The sequence below is a fragment of the Echinops telfairi genome, unplaced genomic scaffold (genome assembly GCF_000313985.2).
Source record: "Echinops telfairi isolate 266 unplaced genomic scaffold, ASM31398v2 ScPeMD7_28;HRSCAF=97, whole genome shotgun sequence".
NCBI lineage: Eukaryota > Metazoa > Chordata > Mammalia > Afrosoricida > Tenrecidae > Echinops > Echinops telfairi.
In genome coordinates, this window is record NW_022103925.1 from 4,090,901 (window position 1) to 4,109,636 (window position 18,736).

An 18,736-nucleotide genomic window follows, 5' to 3' on the forward strand; every position below is an offset into this window, starting at 1 on the left:
GATGCTTTCGATATTCCTCCCACTGTTGCGAGACTGTGAAAGGTGAGAGTCTCAGACCCCAAAGAGCAGGTCTTCCCTGTCCTATCTGCTTGCTCTGATTCTGAGCCGTGGTTTTGTTTTGGGGGTTCACCTTGAGGAACGGCCAGCTCTTTCTACGGTGGCACCACGGGAGGGTGGGTTAAAATACAAACCTCTAGGTTAGTAGACGAGGCTCCACAGAGACGGTCCCAAAGCGGGTGCTCCATTGGCCAGCCCACTCCCACTCTGTCCCACAGCCCACCCCCACAGTAAAAAAAGCCAGGATGTAAACTAGAAGAAAAAGGGGGGCCAGCCTACAAAGTGGAGGGACAGTTAAGACCAATGGATGACGAGAGATGCTTTGGACAGAAAGATGCTTTTGAGGGACCGACAGCTTGCTCAGTCGAAGGAAAACCACTGCCTCTGGACAGGCCACACCCTCCCCTGCTTCCGACCAGGCCAGACCTCCCTTGCCATGTTGGTCCAGCGCACAGGGCTCACCCTCCCAAACAGGATCTCCTGAGCCTCACAAAAAGCCAAGATGCACTTGGATGTAGTCTCCAGTGAATCCCCTCTGACCACAGTCGGGGGACTATAAATTCCCTGGTATTATACAGAACAGGAGGACAATGGGCCTTTCTACTCCCTAGTCTGGGAAACACTCAGGGGCAGTTCTACCCTGCCCCCTAGGGTCACTGTGCATCTGTGTTGCCCGAAGGCCGTGAGTTTATCAGACAGGGAGTGTTGTCCAGTCTGTTGTGGCAGATGTGGCTAGGTTCAAAGGTAATACCCTATCATTCGATCTCCCGTTTGACCTATTTTACAGTTGTTTCCATTTTTAATATTTTCTCTTTGATTGAGGTTTTCCTATGCTTTGTCTAGACATTGCTCTTGGTTTTGTTCGTATGTATTTATATGACTGTGCTTCCTTGTGTGTGAGTTTCCAGATGTGAAGTCCAGGATAGGTAGATCTGTAGAGAAAGTAATGGTATAGGGGCATGGCAGGGGGGTCCGTTGGGGGAGAGCTAACAATCTATATGGGAAGAAATGTTCTGAAATTGATTGTGGCGATGACTGCATTCAAAGTTTCTCGCTGCCATTGTGTCAATGCTGGCTCAGAGTGACCCTCCAGGAGCGAGTAGAACTTCCCCCAACCCACCCTGGGTTTCTAAGACTGTAACTTTTTACTGCAAAGGAACACCTCTCCTTTCTCCCCAAAGAGCCGGAAGGTGGTTTCGAATGGCTGGCCTTGGGGATCACAGCCCAACTCGTTACCTACTATGCCAGCGGGGCTCCTGATAATGGCACCTATCTTCTTAATGGGATTGAATGATTAAATTGTTTGATGGGTGAAGTATATGCCAATAAATTTTTTTTTCTTTAAAAAAAGACAAGACGTCACTCTGAGCTCTGAGGTGGGCCTGAGTCAAGCCCCTGTCTTTGCAACCCTCACCTCCCATGCTGGACAGTCAAAGGAAGCTCACCGCAGAAGAATGGACGTCTTTGAGAGACGGTGCTGGTGAAGACTGTTGGGCAAATCTCCTGACAGTGTTGAAAAGCAAGGAGGCTACTTGAAGCGCTCGGTTGCGCCTGACCCAGGCCAATGTTCCTCTTTTGCATGTGAAAGTCGGACGTTGAACAAAGGAGACTTGGTGCATTTGAATTACAGCGCTGGTGTAGAGCATTGAAACTATGTGGACCGCAGAAGGAGCAAACAAACCTGCCTTCGACAAGGACGTTCAAAACGCTCCTCAGATGTAAGTGTGGAGAGGCTTGGCCTCAGGTACTTTGGGCGTGTCAGGAGACACCAGTCCCTGAAGAAGGATTTGGCAAGACAGACAGATGGGCAGCCAAGAAGAGCAAGCCCATCAACAAGAGGGGCTGACCCAGGGGCTGCAACAGGGGGCTCAACCATGAGGACAGCTGTCAGGACGGTGCAGGAAGGGGTGGTGTTTTGGCACCCAAGCGCAGCCACAAATATATTGGAATCACCTCGGAAAAAGAAAGTGCCAAGGAACTGCCAAGTCTGCTTTGGGCCACGCACAGCCACAGCGCTCCTTAGGAGTGAGGATGGTGAGATTTCGTGGCAGGTGCTTTGGACATGTGATCGGAAGGGCCCAGTCCCTAGAGAGGGACAGGATGGTTAGTGGAGGAGAGGGTCACCAACACAGAGGAAGACCCTCGGCAAGATGGATCGACACAGCGGAGTCAGCAACACGCACGGATGCGGAGGGTGGAGCAGTTACAGGCAGCGCTTCCCTCTCATAGACGTGGGGCCTCTGTGAGTCAGAGGCAACGCGACGGAACCTAATGTTACCAGGGGGCGGCACCATGCTAAGCACAGGAAAGGCTGAGGTTATCAAGGGCCTCACCCTGCTTGAATCCACCAGTGGCTCTCTTGGAAGCGGCGGTCAAGCGACTGAACCATGGGTTACATTGGCTAAATCTGTGGTGGAAGACCTCTTTAGAGTGTTGAAAAGCAGGCGGGGTTGCTTTGAGGGACTAAGGTGTTCTGCATGGCCTCACATGCATGTGAAGGTTGGACACTGAGTCAGGAAGACGGGGGAAGAGTCGATGCATTGGCACGGTGGTGCTGGAGAAGAACATTGAAAGTACATGGACTTCCAAGAGGACAAACAGATCTGTCTTGGAAGAAGTACGGCCAGAGGGCTCCTTAGAGGCAAGGATGGGAAAACTTTGTTAGGCTCCCGCTTCCGCTGGAAGGGGTGGTACACCAAGGTGGGTGGTACACCTGGATTGGCCTATCTAGGCCAGGTGAATTTGATTCAGCCAATGGGGTTGACCAGTATCGGTGACCTCGCTTCCTGATGGGGGCCCTGAAAAGCCAGACGTTTGCTGTGGTGCGTGTGCTCGCTCAGCGGCTGGACACAGGGAGGCGTGGCCAGGCTGCAACCTGGGCCTCTGTCCTGCACAGTTGTGCTGCTTCTAACCTTTATAAAATGCCCTTGGATCACAAACCAGGCTTCTGCGTGAATTCTTTCTCGTGGGAAGCCAAGGACCGAGGTATAGCTCTCCCACGAGAGCTCTAACAACTTCATCTTACATACGTGGGACATGTTGTCAGGGAAGGACATCGTGTTTGGTAAAACGGAGGGGCATCGAAGGAGAGGAAGACCCAGGTGATTGACACCCACTGGCTGCATCAGCGGACTCAGGTGGAGGAACAAAGGTAGGGATGCAGCAGGACCAGACAGTGTTTTGCTCCGTTGTGCAAGAGGCCCACTCCTTGGCATCTAGCGACAGCAATGACAAAGGCCACTCCATCCCAAACAAATTCCTTCTCTGTCCCATCAGCGTGTTTGCTCAGCTGCCGGCGTCCAGGCAGTTCCTGGCGCCCCCGCCCCCGAATTCTCTTCGCTGGAGGTCAGGGAAAGACTGCCCTTCGAGGTCCAGTAGACAGACTCCAGCCTCCTCCTCCAGGCTGCCTCTGGCCACTCCCACCGACTCCCCTGGAGGGCGGGGTCTAGGATGGCCCACCTGCCACGCCCGTTGGCCCCGTTTCCACAGCCCATTTCAGGAAGTGCTGCCCAGAGCGGGTGACCCCAGGGCTGAATTTGTAGGCGGGAACGCCCTGGCCCCCTTCTTCTGTCTCCCGAAGGAAAGCACCCACTGTGGGGCCCCAGAGAGGTCCAGGGACTCCCGGGAGGAGCGACATGCATGTGGGGTGGGGGACCAACACCCCCAGAACAGAGGGGCCCACCTCTCGTCCTCCGCACCTGTCCTTCCCACCTGAGGCCCAGAGGCTCCTGCATGCCCCGAGGCTGCTCCCCGTGGCCCCACCCCGTCCTCGGACGGGCCGGCCCCCTGCGCCCGGCCCCTCCTCCCGGGGCGGGCTGGGCCCACGCGCCCAGGCCCTTAAGTCCAGGGGGCCCGCGGGCGCGCACCGATGGCGGGGTCGGCTGGGGACGCGCCGGAGACCGCGGGGGGCCAGCCGGGGGCCCCCCAGCCCCAGGCCCCGAGCGCGCCGCCCGGCTTCCGCGTCTACAGGCGCCGCTGGATCTTCCTGCTGGTGCTCAGCCTGCTCAGCCTGTCCAACGCCACGGTGGGTGGGCGCCCGGGGGCCGCGCGGGGGTCTGGGTGGGGACAGGTGGGGCGCTGCGCCCCTGGGCCAGGGCAGGGTCTGAGCAGGGGGGACCGCAGGCTGGGGCTCCTCCGAGAGCAGGCTCTGGGGCGCAGTCTCGGATGCAAGGTCCCCGGGCGGGGGTCCCAGCCACTGGACCCTGGAGAGGGGACTCTTCGGGGCGGGGAGGGGTGGGACCATGGGAGCCCGCTCCCTCCTCGGTCCTCATGGTCGCGGGGCGTCCTGCCCGGTCGGGCTCCTGGAGACTTGGAGTGACCGTTCGCGTCCCGGCGATTCATTTTGCTGCAATCAAAGCGCCGGTTTTTCCAAACACCCGGGCCCCCACCCTCCAACTTCTTTCTGGGCGCCCGGCCCGGGGACAGCCTGCGGAGGACATCAGGGCGGACAGCGCCGTCTCCCTGCCAATGGCTCTGGCGGCCGCTGGAGAAAGAGGCCATTCGCGTGTCCTGGCGGTGGCCGGGCTGACCCCCCAGCGCTGTAACCCGCAGTGGGTCCCGGATCCCGCCCCTGTGCGAGGAGGTGGGGTGTGTGACGTGTTGACCTCGGAGGAGGGTGCGCTGCCCAGGGCGGTCACTAGGGGGCTTGGGAAGGAGGTGTCAGAAATGACCCCGAAATCCCAAAGCTGCTAAAATGTTTGCGTAGTGTTTTGCCCGAATTAATTTTCGCTAAGAGTGTGTGGCTTCGCGGTTAGGAGTTGGAGTGCTAACCCCAGGGTCCGCAGTTTGAACCCACCGGCCTCTGTGAGGGAGAAAAACGAGGCTTTCTACTCCTGAGAAGAATTACAGCCGTGGAAATCCACAGGGCAGTTCTACCCTGTCCTGCAGGGAGGCTCGCTGCGAGTTGGCATCCACTGGATGGCACTGAGTGGGCTTGGTTTATCCCTGTGGTTAGAGATAAGCCCAACTTGTCAGGTTGCTAGGTGTGTGTGGGGTGGGGTGGGTGGGGGTTAGTTCTGACTTAGGGCAACCCCATGGGGCGCGGACAGAAACACTGCATGGTCTGGCGCTGCCCTCGCACGTGCTAACGTTTCAGCTCATTGTGGCCGCCACCACGTCCATCCGTCTGGCTGTAGGTCTTCCTCTGTCTTGCTGCCCCTCCACTTTATCCAGCATGGAGTTCAGCTTACATGTATCCGTTTAACAACAGGGTGGAGCACTCTGAACTCAGTTTCGTTTTCTGAATCGTCTAGTGCCCAGGTGACGCCCTGGGGTTCTGCTAACCTCCAGGTCAGCAGTTTGAAACCACCAGGCGGTCTGAGAGAGAAAGACAGACGTTTCTTCTTCTGCTCCAGGGAAGAGTTACAGTCTCCGAGACCCACAGGGAGTAGTTCTGCCCTGTCCTCTGGGGCTGTGGTGAGTCGGAACCCACCCGATGGCAGTGAGTGTGGTTTGGGTTTGGGATGCCCTGGTGGCACAGTGCGTTAGGTGTCTGGCTGCTAACTACGAGGCCCCCAGTTTGAAACCACCATCTGCCTTGAGGTGGAAGGATGAGGCTCTCGCTCCTGTAAAGATTGACAGCCATGGAAGCCCACAGGGGCTGTTCTACTCTGTCCTAAGGAGCCACGCAATAGTCTTGTAATTCAATGTAGAACCTTTTTTGACAAAGCCATTCTTGTTGTTGATATTCATTTAATCTAAGACATATTATATTCAAGCAAATGTATTCCATATGATCCCATGCATGTGAAAGTCAGGACATTGAATAAGGAAGACCAAAGAAAAATCGATGTATTTGAGGAACTATGGTGTTGGTGAAGAATGCGGAAAGTACCTTGGACTGCCAAGAAATACCCAAATAGATCTGTCTTGGCAGACGTCTGGCCAGGATGCTCCTTAGAGGCAAGGATGGCGAGACTACATCTCACATACTGTGGACGTGTGGTCAGGAGAGACCAGTCCCTGGAGAAGGACATCGTGTTTGGTAAAGTGGGGGGACAGTGAAAAAGAGGAAGCCCCTCAAGGAGATGGACGGAGTAGCCAAAACAAACCAAACAGTAGAACGGTTGTAAGGATGGCCCAGCACCGGGCAGTGTTTCCTTCCGTGGTGCAAAGTGCCTGGGTGTTGGAACCAGCTGGACAGCCCCATGAGAACAGCAACAACATCTGATCCAGCAGCCCTGGTGGGATGGTAGCTACACACTGGACTGCTCACCTCAAGGTCCACAGTTTGAAACCACCAGCTGCCCCTTGGGAGAAAGATGAGGCTCTCTACTCCCATAAAGAGTTACGGTCTCAGAAACCCATAGGGGCTGCTCTGTCCTGTAGGGCTTGCTATGAGTCAGCATCGGCTCCATGGCAGGGAGTTTGATCCTGTGATAAAATGCTAATAGCCATTACTAAGGGTTCTGTTTGGTCGGCTGTGGGAGGAAGCAGGGTGGGGGACACACCATGAATTACGAGATTGGGTGTCAGCAACTCTTCTGGAAAATTCCACTGCTGGGATGGGCAACTTGGGACATGGATGCTGCCCTCCTTTACAAACTCTGTCCCCACCAATCCCCCATCTCAGCTTGCACCCCCAGGGAGGTGGGTCCCTGCTGGGCAGGCCCACCCTCAGTCTGGCTTACCATGCTGGGGGGGTCTTCTCTGGGCTTCTGGCTTGGGGTCCTCACCCCCACCCCCACCCCCGCCATGCTACTCCTGCAAACTTCCTCCCCATTCCACCTGGGTCCTTCATGAGTGAGGGTCTCCCTGCGGACACCCTCACCCGCAGTTGATGTATTTCAGGTGGAACATAGTTGAAAGAACTAGAAACTTCCGGGAGGCCAGAGCCTAGTGCGGGAGGGGGGCTGGTAGGTGGACCAATGGGATTTAATTCTGAGTGTGAGGATCTGGTCCAGGGAAGGGACAGTGATTGGGGAAGGGGGTGGAGGTCCGGTGGCAGTGACAAGGCAGGGGACGCTGCGGGGACATTCCAGGAAGGCAGAGGACAGTGCTGTCCGTGGACTTTTGGGGTCAGCTTCTGGTCCTCTCTGGTGGGCAGTGTCTGTTTCTGAAACAGGGCAGGGAGGGGCTGAGCCCTGTGCCCTCTGACACTCTGGGTAGCCTTTATGTTTGCCCTACTACCACCACCACCACATCCTGCCTGGATCAATATCCCCTCTCTGGGCACATAACCGCCCCCACATCCTCTTTCTGCCCACCTGCCTGGTCTGCCCATCTGCCCATTAGCAGTAACACCCCCACTCCCTCACCAGTGAAGCCTCCCTTGACAAGCCTCCCCATGCAGCAGGGGTGGCCGGGAGCCTGCCGGCCCCCATTTGGTCTCCTGCTCCTGCCTGGGCTGTGGTGGGGACTTTACTTCCGAATCTGCTGGTCTTCCTGTTGGCCCCACACCTCCGGCACGCAGGGGCTGCGCCATTACTGCTTCCCCCGACAGTGGGGAATGGGGCGAGCAGCTGGGGTAGCCTGTCATGAAAAGCAGTGGGACCCACGGCTCACAGAGGTGACAAGTCCCTGCTGGACAGTCAGGGAAGGCAGGCCCGGGGCCAGGGACTGTGCAGGGCAGGCTCGGGACAGAGTCCGAGACTTTGCTGGGCCGGAGAAGCCCATTTCACGGGAGCATCTGCAGGCAGGTTCTCGGGCCCTGTCCATGCTTGGCTAGATTGGAGAGCCAGCCCTGGTGGGGACAGGCTTGTCACTGCAGGGCTGTGACTCTGGAAACTTCTGCCGAAACTGCCCTGGCCACCATAACTTCCTCATGTAGCCTGCCCACCCAGGCTATCTGAGCCACTGGCCCAGCGTCCCTGGCTTGGGTGGTGTGGTTTCGGGAGGTGGCCCTGGACCATGGGTTCTCCTTGCACCCTGAGTTCCTTCAACTGGTCTCAGCCAGTGGTCCTGGGTGGGGGGTGGGGGGGTGGTGGGCGGGGGGGGGGTGGGGGGGTGGGCGGCGGCAGGGGTCTCACGACATTCGAAAGACTGGGCAAGTCTTCGAATGAAAAATCTATGCTATGATGCTGAACCAGGAGAAAGATGGGGTTGCCTACTCCCGCAAAGAGCTGCTGTCTCGCGGACGGTGTAAAATATGAAAATAAAAATAATGTATAAATTATCAAGGGTTCACAAAGGCGGGACGGTGGGAGAGGGAGGGGGAAAGAGAGGAGCTGATACCAAGGGCTCAAGTAGAAGGAAAATGTATTGGAAAGGGTGATGGCGATATATGTGCTCATGTGCTCGACAAAATGGATGTATGGATTGTGATAAGAGCTGTAAGAGCCCCCAAGGAAATGATTTATTTAAATAAAAAAAAGAGTGAGAGTTGCAGTCTCGGAAACCCACAGGGGCAGCCCTACCCTGTCCCGGAGGTCGCTGGGAGTCAGCATCGACTTGAGACAGCAGTGAGTGCGATAGGGAACACCTTAGGCGTCTGGGCTAAGGTGAGCTTGGGAGAAAAGCCTGGTGACCCCCTTGCACCAATCAGTCAGGGAAAGTCCAGCGGGCCCCAGCAGTCCCATCGTGAGCACAGCGCAAGGCTGGACCCTGGTGCCTGGGTCTCCACGGCTCACGGCTGTCTCTACCACAGCAAGCCCCACGCCCAGGACCCTGGTCCTCCCTGTGCAGCCCGAGGTGCCAGGGCGCCGGCCTGCGGGAGTGGCAGTGGGAGGGACCAGCCAGTGCCATGCTGGCAGCGTGATCTGGGTCCCAGGAGATGTTGCTGGAAGGCACCATGAGTCAGTTCTGACCCCGGGCGACCCGCACACAACAGTGAAACACTGTTAGGTCCTGCCCCATCCTCACCAGGGTTCCTGTGCCCGAGCCCATTGCTGCAGCCACCACGTCCGTCCATCTCCCGGAGGACCTTCCTCGTTTTCATCCCCCCTCCGCTTGACCGAGCACGATGTCCTTCTCCAGCGACTGCTCTCTCTGACGACATGTCCATGCCGCTAAAGAGCTCTCTGGCCGGACTTCTTCCAAGATAGATCGGGTTGTCCCTTTAACACAGTGGTTCTCAACCTGTGGGTCAAGACCTCTTTGGGGGGTCGAATGACCCTTTCACAGGGGTTGCCTAAGACTGTGGGGGGAGGTCAGATGCTCAGGCATTCCCCCCCTGAAGGCAATCAGTTGCCAGACTGCTGCCTCATTTCACCACCTGGGTGGGCCTGCTCCCTGCCCCTGGGGACAGTGGACAGGCTCCTGTGGGCGGAGTTCGCATCCTACTGAGAATGGTCTCTATCAGTTGGGCCAGGGACAGACCAAACCGGCTGTCCCTCCTCTTCCTATAGCATGTATGTCCCTAGATCACCCCCTCCCATCACTGTAATACCTGTAGCAAAACCCTTTCCTGTGACGTATGTCTTCGCCTGTTATGTGGGGGTTTGCACGTCCCCAACGTCCCCAGAGAGTATAAAAGCTTGGGGAGCATTAAAGCTCTCGCTCTCTCCATGTGGACCAACAAGCGGGGCTGAGGTGAGCATGCTACCATAAAGTGTGTCTGACTCCATTTATTTCTATATCTCTCTTTTATCTCTCATGCTCTCTATAACTTTACTATAATATTTACTTATTCTTGCTGTACAATTGTGCCTACCGAACCCGTAGTGATTGTGCTAGGAGCTGGCTTCTTCTGGCATAAGACCATCAGAAAACACATATTTCCGATGGTCTTAGGCACCAAGACACCGCTCCTCTATCCGTCTCCAGGCGGGTCCGCCCACATGCAGATACACCCACCTATGAGTACCCGGTGTGAAGACTGTGACCCACGCTACACCATGCTTCAAGACAACATTTCATTGATTTGTCATCAGGACTAAATAGTTCACAATGTAGAATGACCTATTGTTTTGTGAAGAATCACTATGCCTTCATGATGCTCAATTTGTAACAAACAAATTATATCCTGCCTCTCAGATAGTACACGATGATTCGTAACAGTAGCAAAATGTCAGTGATGAAGTAGCAACGAGAATAATGTTATGGTTGGGGGGGGGGCACCACCGCAGGAGGACCGGTATGAAGGGTGGCGGCGTCAGAAAGGTTGCGCGCCACCGTCTTGGCAGTCCCTGGTACTTTCCGGGTTCTTCTCCAGCACCGCCATTCGATGCTTCTACAGTCGTCCTTACTCGGTGCCCAGCGCTCCGCGCGTGCGCACGGGAGGTGATGGACGGGACCCCGGCTGGGCTCGGGTGCGCCTCAGTCCTCAACACGCTGAAGCGGTCTGTGCGGCAGGTGTACCGACCTCCTGCAGCATGTCCTTTGATCTGCTGCTTTTCTGAGCGCGGATTGTGGAGCCGAGCCAGATGGAATCCCGTGGGGTTGGGGGCGGTGCGGGAGCCATCAGTTCGCCCTAATGGGCAACTCTAGGAGCCGGTGAAGGATGGATCAGGCAGATCAGGACTCTAGTCCCACCTTGCCCGACCCTTCTCTGCCCAGTCGGACCAGGAGCAGGGGCTCTTCAAGGGACCCACGCCCCCTCTGCCGATTGGCTGCGCTGCAACCAGGGGGCCTGTGTGAGGCCCCTCACCCTACTTGCGGTGGGCAAAGGAGGAAGGACGGGCCGCTCGGTCCTCACTGTGGGTCCTGCGTGAGTGTCAGGGTTGCGGACGGACTAGGAAGTGCCACCTCTGCTTGGGCACAGCTTCGGACAACCAGCCCTCGTTCCTCCAGGTTCAGCAGAGGCCTTGACTGCACACCTGGTCCTTGGCTCTGTGTGGCCTCCTCCCTCCCTCCCTGGTGCTGCTGGGACAGAAATACTTCCAGAGGGCAACTCATGCAGGCAGCCTGACCCTGGGCTCCGAGGCCCAGGCTGGGGCTCACCAGGTCAGAGCCAGGCTGTTTGGCGGCCACCCGGTGCCCCACAGGGCGCCACCCCCGGCTGACCCCCTGCCCTGTCTGTGCCCCCAGCTGTGGCTGAGCTTCGCGCCCGTCGCCGACACTGTCGCCAAGCGCTTCTCCCTGTCCATCGGGCAGGTCAACTGGCTCTCGCTGGTCTACCTGGTGGCCTCTGTCCCCTTTGGAGTGATGGCTATCTGGTTTCTGGACTCCATTGGGCTCCGTGGTGCGGTGAGTCTCCAGCCCCACGCTGGCGTGGTCACCAACTCTGCCAAGGCCCAAGACCCTGGACCCTCCTCCCCACCCACCCCTACCCCTGGTAGACAGCTTCCTGGCAGGGCCACAGGGCAGCTGGGAGGGTAAAAGTCAGTATTCAGCACCCCAGAGGAGGCTGGGCAGGCTCGGATGGGGGTCCCCTACACTCGAGGTAACAGATGGCGGGGGGTGTGTGTCAGGAGTTTGTGAGGGAGGAAGGAGTCGGAGGGCTGGTACTCAGAGGAGCATGGTTGAGGGAGGGTCTAAAGACAGGGGTGTGCCTGGCAAGGGCAGGGGTCAGGCCAGTGGGGCAGGGGGCACTCCCAGAGCAGGTGAGGCGGGAGACCCTGTGAGGGATGAGGCAGTCGGGAGGGGCCTGGACATGGGGACGGTGGGGAGAGGTGGAGAGTGATGTGGAAGGGGAGGTGAGGGCCAGATGTGCTATCCAGGAGGGTGCCTACCCCCTGCCCCCCACCCCCCTCAACTTCAGAGATGCGAAGGCCCAAGGGGCACAAAAGGCCCAAGGGTGGTTCCAAATTTCTCCCAGGCAGCTCCCCCAGTGGCCCCTCCACCTCCATCTACTCCCACCCACCGGCCCGTCCCCCATGGAGACCACGAGGGACAGCATCAGGTCCTAGGCACTCTGTCCTGGATGTGGAAAGCATGGAGGAGTCGGGTCCTGTGAGCAGGTGGCCTGGGCAGTGCGTTGTCCTTCCCACGCTCCACAGGGAGACCCGGAGGGAGACCAGGAGGGACAGCTCCAGGTCTGGGCACTCTGTCCTGGCCGTAGGACCGGGAGGAGTCCGGTCCTGTTAGCAGGGTGGCCTGGGCAGTGTGCCATCCTTGTCCGTCCGTCCCTACAGACCATCCTGAGTGCCTGGCTCAACTTCCTGGGAAGCGGGCTGCGTGCTCTGCCCGGCGCCCGCGTCTCGGTCCCGCCCCCGTTCTTCTACCTCATGGCCGGACAAAGCCTCTGTGCCCTGGCCCAGACCCTGGTCATCTTCTCACCAGCCAAACTGGCTGCCCTGTGGTTCCCTGAGCACCAGCGAGCCACAGCCAACATGATCGCCACCATGTGTGAGTCCCAACGGTGGGGCGGGGGGCGGGGGGTGCCTCACTCCCTTCCTCCACCCCCCTGACCCCACCACTGCCGCAGCTTCCCCCCACACTGAGACTGGGGAGGTCCTGCTGGGAGCAGGCAGACCTGATGCTGGTCTGTCCATCCTTCTGTCCATCAGCGAACCCCTTGGGCATTCTCCTGGCCAATGTGCTGTCACCTGCTCTAGTCAAGAACGAGGATGACATCCCGTTGATGGTGAGTGCGGCCAGGTGTGTGCGTGTGCGCATGTGAATATCCACATCTATGCCTGGGAGCATGCACCTGGCCATCTCGGCGAGCATGGGCACACACCCAGTCCCCCTGTGCAGACACTGGGGTGGGTGACACGTGATGCATGGGGCTCTGTGTGTCTGTGTGAGTGCTGGGGCCTTGCAAGGCACAGTGCTTGGGGGTTCGGTTCCCTGGGGAAATGAGTCTACAGGGGAGGCTGGAGGCAGCAGTGGGGAGCGTGCTGGTGACCAGAGTCAGGGAGGAAGAGGGGCCAGCAGAAGCCGGGACCCTGAAATGTCAGTAAGCTTGAGGATTCAGAACTTCAAAGTGAAGGTCAGGGAGGCTGGAGCCCCGTGAGCAAGATGAGGGTGAGGGTAGCAAAAAAAACCAACAACCAAAAAACCCAACAGGTGTCAGGAGTGGGGTTTTGCTCCGTGGAGGAGGGTGTGTGCAGGAGACTGAGTGTTTCTGGCACAAACATGGACTTGGGGGCCAGGGAATGTGGGCTGGGCATGTGGACGGGAGGCTGCAGACCCAGGGAGCGGTGCCAAGGTTGTGGTTGAGGTGTAGGGAAGCCGTGGGCAGGGAGTGCTACGCTACACAGTGTAGGTAGAGCTGATGGTTTAGAGGTGCAGGGAGGGAATCGGGAACCAGGTGGATGAGTGTAGGTGTCTCAAGCTGAGACTGGGACAGGAGCAAGCCGGGGTGCCATCCGAGAGGCTCAGAAGTTCCCTTTGAGATGAGCTCGGTGTGACTGGCTCACGGTAGGACAGGAGATGGCCAGTGAGTCATTGGTAACAGAATTGTTTGCAATGAATTGTCTCTGTTTCCAAGGCATGAGAATTGAGGTAAACACAAAGCTGGTTCCCACGAGGTCGAAGTTCTTTCCTCTCGGCTTCTCCAGCGAAACCCTGCAGGGCCTTTGCCGCTTCTCGGCAGGGTTTGGTCATTCGTTGCCACAGATGCCACTCAGTGTTGTGGCTGATTAGGGAAGTATCAGGCTACAGGACGGGGTCGGGGTGCACGTGTTAACAGAAGTGACCCGGGATCCGGAAGCTCACAAGCATGGTCTCCTCTGTGCATGGCCAGGATCAAAAAGCTCACGGAGCAGACATGGCCCACACTGGAGCAGACAAGACCTCCTGCACGGGTCACTGAATGTGGCTTCTCTGCTACTGACCGGCCCAGCTCATAGCCTTTGGAGCAGCCAGCTCAGCTTTCTCCTCTTCTGTTCCTCTCTGCGACGCTGGGCTTCTCCATCGCTAACCAGCCCAGCCCAGCTCACAGCTTCAACAGCAGCCAGCTCAGCTCTCTCAACTTCCCTCTTCTGCCGGGCCTCACTGTAGCCAGATCTCAGCATCATTGGCCTCTCTGCTGATAACCGGCACAGCTCACAGCCAGTGTGGCGGCTTCACGATCACTCCGTTTCCACCTGGCTCTGCTTCTCTTAGCCAGCATCTCTCTCAACCAGGAGACCCAGAAGATCCCAGCATGCATCACTTGTAAGATGGGGCCTCCCTTGCCAGACCAGAGTTCCACCGATCTTTGGCTCTCCGTGAGATCATGTCCATCGACTCGGAACTTGTATAGAAGCGATATTTTCTGCTGCCAGAGACCAGCAAAACCAGCCATCATTTTAGGGTAGAAAGCTACATGGGAGGAAGTTGCAGGTCCCCTTGTTCCCAGTAACCTCTCTCAAGAACTGGAGCAGGGCGAAGTGCCTCAAGGGTTGAGGAATGCTCCCACACTATTTTCTAAGAACTAGGCAGAAGGGCGCACACAGGCCCTCCCTGCACCACTCTGCCGTATGGGCTTGTCTGGGGCCCTAGGGAAGGTCAGGTTATGAGGGTGGGGATCCTCAAGAGGAATCCTGAAAGCCACAGTTCCACATGCAAGCACTCACCTGGAGAACAAGATGGGGAAAGCAGGGCAGAGCGTTAGTCCCAGGTCCACCACAGCAGCCAGCCGGGGAGGACGGAGACGATGGTGGGCAGTGTTGTCATGGAAACCCAGCACAGGTGTGTGAGGCAGCTGTGCATATAGATGAATGTGCGTGCGCCTTTGTACCTGTGTGCACCCAGACGTGTGTGCACAGGTGTTCACACGTGCATACCCTCCCACCCCAACCCCCCAGCTCGGCATTTATGTGATCCCTGCTGGCATTGCCTGCCTCCTGGCCACCACGTGCCTCTGGGAGAGTGTACCGCCCACCCCTCCCTCAGCCGGGGCTGCCAGCTCCACTTCGGAGAAGTTCTTTGCTGGGCTGAAGCTGGTCAGTGCCATGGGCCCTGTGCTGGGAGGATCCCAGGAGGGGGGGCGGTTGGGGAAGCTCCTGCTTGTCATGACACCAACAGGAGCCCCATGGGTGGCCCCCAGGCTGAGCTGTCCCCGTCCCTCCTCCGCCCACTCCCGACCCCCAGCTGGTGCTGAACAAGGCCTACATCATCCTGGCGCTGTGCTTCGGGGCTGCTGTTGGGATTTTCTCCGCCTTCTGCGCCCTGCTGGAGCAGATCCTCTGTGTGCAGGGCTACTCCAATGTGAGTGTCTCTCCCCGGCCACCCAGCCCTCCCCAGACGCCCAGGGTCCACACCTCAAATGGGGACAGTGTTGATGCCCTTTGGCTGCCAGGGTGTCATTGAGTCCTGCAGACGGTGGCGGAGGAAGCGGTGTGGGTGGTCATGGTGATGGGGTGAAGGTCCTGGCACCCTTGAGGATGGGAAGGAAGAAGGATCCTAGTAGCGGGGGCAGGGACAGAGGAGCTGCTGACGGCAGTGCTGATGGCCCAGGGATGGGGTGGGGTCCTGGTGCCCTTGGGGTTAGGATGACATGGGAGGCACGGTTCTGGGGGCCAGGGATATGGCGGTGGCGGAGGTAACCATGGACCAGGATGGTGGAAGTGGTTCTAGATGGTGGTGCTGGGGGCAGGGTGGTGGAGGAGGAGCTGTCGGTGGCCATGGGGAGGGGTGGAGTCCTGGTTCCCATGGAGATGGGATGAAGGAGGAGGTGTGGTCCTGGTGGCAGGGTCTGGTGGTGGCAATGGTAACTGCAGGGGTGGACCCTCGGTGGTTAGGCTGGCGGTGCTGATGAGGGGGCACGGTGGTGGTACTTGTCCTCCTTACCGGTCAGGCTCCACCCCTGGCAGGTCTCAGGGGAGGGGCCCTCCTCTGATAGTTGGAGGGGAGGCCACAGAGGGTCTGTGGAGGGGAGGCCCCAGCTCTGTTCACTGCCCTTCCGTCATCTGGAGTCATCGCCGGTCCCCACACGAATGCTGCCACCTCCTCTGGGGCAGCCACAGTGACCACACCCTCTCCCCTTAGCCTGGAGGCCCATCTTCCCCCAGCAGTTGTTGGGTGAGGGGCTAATACGGCAGAGGAGAGACCTCCCCACCTGCACGCCTGGGTGTGGAGTGACCGGGGTACAGTGGGGTCCTTCCTGGGCCTCTGGTGCGTCTGAAGGGTCCCAGCTAAGCGGCCTTCCCCGGGTGCCCCGGCCCCCTCCCCCAGGATTTCTCTGGCCTCTGTGGGGCCCTCTTCATTGTGGCTGGCTTCCTGGGGGCGCTGGGTCTGGGCCTGTATGTGGACCGAACCAAGCATTTCACGGAGGCCACAAAGATCGGCTTCTGCCTGATGTCCATGGCCTGTGTGGCCTTCTCAGTGGTGAGTATCCCCCACCCCCGGTCTGAGGCCACCCCTGCAGGGGCTCCCAGGTGGGTGGGAGGGCCAGGCTGGGGCCGCTGGGGCGCTGCTCAGCCGGCCCTCTGACCTCAGGGCTGGTCCTGGGAGGCCTGCAGCCGGAGCGGGGGCTCCAGCACACACACGGTGCTCCCCCACCCACTGAGGTGGTTCCCCCTCCAGGTGTCCCAGCTGCAAGGACAGGCCATCTGGCTGGCCGTTGTCTGCTTTCTGTTTGGTTTCTTCGGCCTGTCCATCGCGCCCGTAGCCACGGAGCTGGTTGTGGAGTGCTCCTTCCCCGTGGGCGAGGGCGCCTCCACGGGCCTGGTCTTTGTGCTAGGGTGAGTGACCGGGCACCCCTGGGCCCCGAGGCATTAGGACCAGCACCATTTCTCGAGCGCCAGCACGTGCGTGCGCACCACACTGCTTAGCTCCAGGCCTTGTGGCCCAGTACCTGCTCGCTGACCGCACAGCTGCCCCGCCCCCATGGTGGTGTCCAGGCTGGTGGGGGCTGAGTGTCTCCTGTGTGTGTCCAGGCAGATTGAGGGCACACTCATCATGGTGCTGCTGACTGCGCTGACCGTGCCCCGGAAGGGGCCCTCCTTCTCCACCTGCCAGCATGGGGAGGCCCCACTGGACTGGACAGGTGAGCCCACTCAACTCTGAGCCCCTCTCTTGGGAGTCGGCATTGCCCCCAGGATTCCCAGTGTGGGCCAAGCCACAGCGAGCAGAGCTGAGGGCGGCGGGGGTCCAGTGACAGTCAGAACAAGGCCCTGTCAGCGTCCAGCTCCCCTCGGGCCCTCAGCGGCCTCTCCCTCGGGTGCTGGCTGCAGGCTCCTGTGAAGGGTGGGTGGGCAAGGCACACAGGAGGGTGGTTGGGGTGGACATCAGGCCCTGCTGAGCCCCAAGGCAGGGTCCAGGAGGGCTGAGACAGAGAGATGGAAACGGAGATCAGAGATAAAAAGAGAGATCAGAGAGACAGGGTGGAGACACTGACCAGAGACAGAGAGATCGGGAGAGAAAAGGAGAGAGAACAGAGACAAAGATCAGAGAGTAAGAGACCAGAGAGAGAGATCAGAGAGAGAGACAGGGTAGGAACACAGATCAGAGACAGAGATACAGGATGGGGACAGAGACCAGAGATAGAGAGATGGAGAGAGAGATCAGAGAGATGGAAACAGATTAGAGACAGAGAGATGGAGAGAGAGAGAGACAGGGTGGGAACACAGATCAGAGACAGAGATACAGGATGGGGACAGAGACCAGAGACAGAGAGATGGAGAGAGAGAGACAGGGTGGGAACACAGACCAGAGACAGAGAAACAGAGACTGGAGACAGACAGATGGAGGGAGGGAGGGAGAGGGTGGGGGGTGAGGACAGAGACAGGGACTGTGTAGGCCTTTCTGCCCTGGAGCGAGGGCCCAGTCCAGGCTGTGGAAGGCTGTGGGAAGGGGCCGTTTCTGGGTGGCTGCGCGGTCAGGTGGGTCAGGGAGCGGGGGCTGTGTGACCGTGTGACACGCAGTGTCCCTGCAGTGCCGCTGTTGGTGATGGCTGCCCTGTGCACCGCGTGCAGCTGTGTCTTCGTCATCTTCTTCCACACCCCGTACCGGCGCCTGCAGGTGGAGGCCAACGCCAGCCCCTCCATCCAGGAGGTCACCGTCCCTCCGTGGCAGTCGCACCCCCAGCCCCCCGCCACGCACCCACAGCCGGTTCTGCAGTCTGTGTAGGGGAGCAAGCTGCCAGGGAAGCAAGCTGCTGCTTCACTGGCCACAAGCCCCACCAAGCCCAGGACCCCAGGGTCGAGGCGGCCCACCAGGTCCACCAGCGGAGGGTGCAGGCTGCCAGGGACAAGAGGCAGACTTTTCTGACACAGAACTTGCTGGAAGCCTGGCCTGGAAAGGCAGGGCACACCCTAGACGGCCGCCCAGAGCCAGGGGCAGGGGCCAGCTCCCTGTGGACTCCCGGGGACGCCCAGCCCACGATGGCCTCAGGATGAGGACACACTGTGGCTGCAGCCATGGGGGCCGGTTCTAGTGGGACCTAGAGAGATCAATGGATGCCTTGGTGGACAGCATGGACCTGGGGGGCGGGGCCCTGGGAAGCTGGATCTGGGGGGCAGGGGCGGTGTAGAATCTGGTATGGACTGGGCTTCCAAGGGCCCGGCTGGAAGGATCTTGTCCCAGCCCCCTGGGTGTGTGTGTGCGCGGAAGATCCGGCGAGGAGCGCTCCCCTACCACCCCTACTCCGCCAGGCACACGGCAAGCACAGGTTTGTGGGAGCGCGTTTATTGAAGGCCGGAGCTCACTCCTCCTTCTCCTCCCCGTGCGTGATGACGTAGCTCAGCGCCTTGTAGTCCAGGTTGCCCGCAGCATCCACAGAGGCGAACTGCAGCATCTGGTCCACCTGTGCGGGGAGCGGAGGGCGGGGCGTCAGGCGCCGGGGCGGGTCTGGCCCAGGAGGGTGGGGACGGGCGATTCTGGGAGGGGTCCCTGAAGAGCCCCCAGGGGCTGGATGGATTGGGGAAATACAAGCTTGGAACTGCTGTTGGCTCAGCAACCCCTCTTTGTGGGTGGTGTGGGGTGGTGGTGG

At 59.0% G+C, this 18,736-nt stretch overlaps 2 protein-coding genes across 2 annotated transcripts in view; one reads left to right on the plus strand and one right to left on the minus strand.

The window, feature by feature from the left end:
- The first annotated feature begins 3,925 nt into the window (after positions 1 to 3,925).
- Positions 3,926 to 18,284, plus strand: SLC49A3 (solute carrier family 49 member 3). Its single transcript, XM_004715126.2, has 10 exons — positions 3,926 to 4,081; positions 10,963 to 11,121; positions 12,009 to 12,222; positions 12,384 to 12,460; positions 14,610 to 14,747; positions 14,896 to 15,012; positions 15,979 to 16,131; positions 16,330 to 16,487; positions 16,683 to 16,792; positions 17,681 to 18,284. The coding sequence occupies exons 1-10, from the start codon at positions 3,926 to 3,928 to the stop codon at positions 17,872 to 17,874; spliced, it is 1,476 nt and encodes a 491-aa protein (XP_004715183.1). The 3' UTR covers positions 17,875 to 18,284.
- Positions 18,285 to 18,416: 132 nt separating this feature from the next.
- Positions 18,417 to 18,736, minus strand: part of MYL5 (myosin light chain 5) — a 5,038-nt gene continuing 4,718 nt past the window's right edge. The window contains exon 6 of the mRNA XM_045289478.1: positions 18,417 to 18,550. Within this exon, the coding sequence (XP_045145413.1) occupies positions 18,449 to 18,550 (102 nt within the window). The 3' untranslated portion in view covers positions 18,417 to 18,448. The remainder of the gene's footprint in view (positions 18,551 to 18,736) is intronic.

Bases quoted from the DNA above. Each gene is read 5' to 3' on its own strand.
- SLC49A3 (XM_004715126.2), top strand. From the start codon at position 3,926: ATGGCGGGGTCGGCTGGGGACGCGCCGGAGACCGCGGGGGGCCAGCCG. The intron at 11,122-12,008 runs GTGAGTCTCCAG...CCGTCCCTACAG, and splicing joins CCATTGGGCTCCGTGGTGCG to ACCATCCTGAGTGCCTGGCT. The intron at 14,748-14,895 runs GTCAGTGCCATG...CCCGACCCCCAG, and splicing joins TCTTTGCTGGGCTGAAGCTG to CTGGTGCTGAACAAGGCCTA.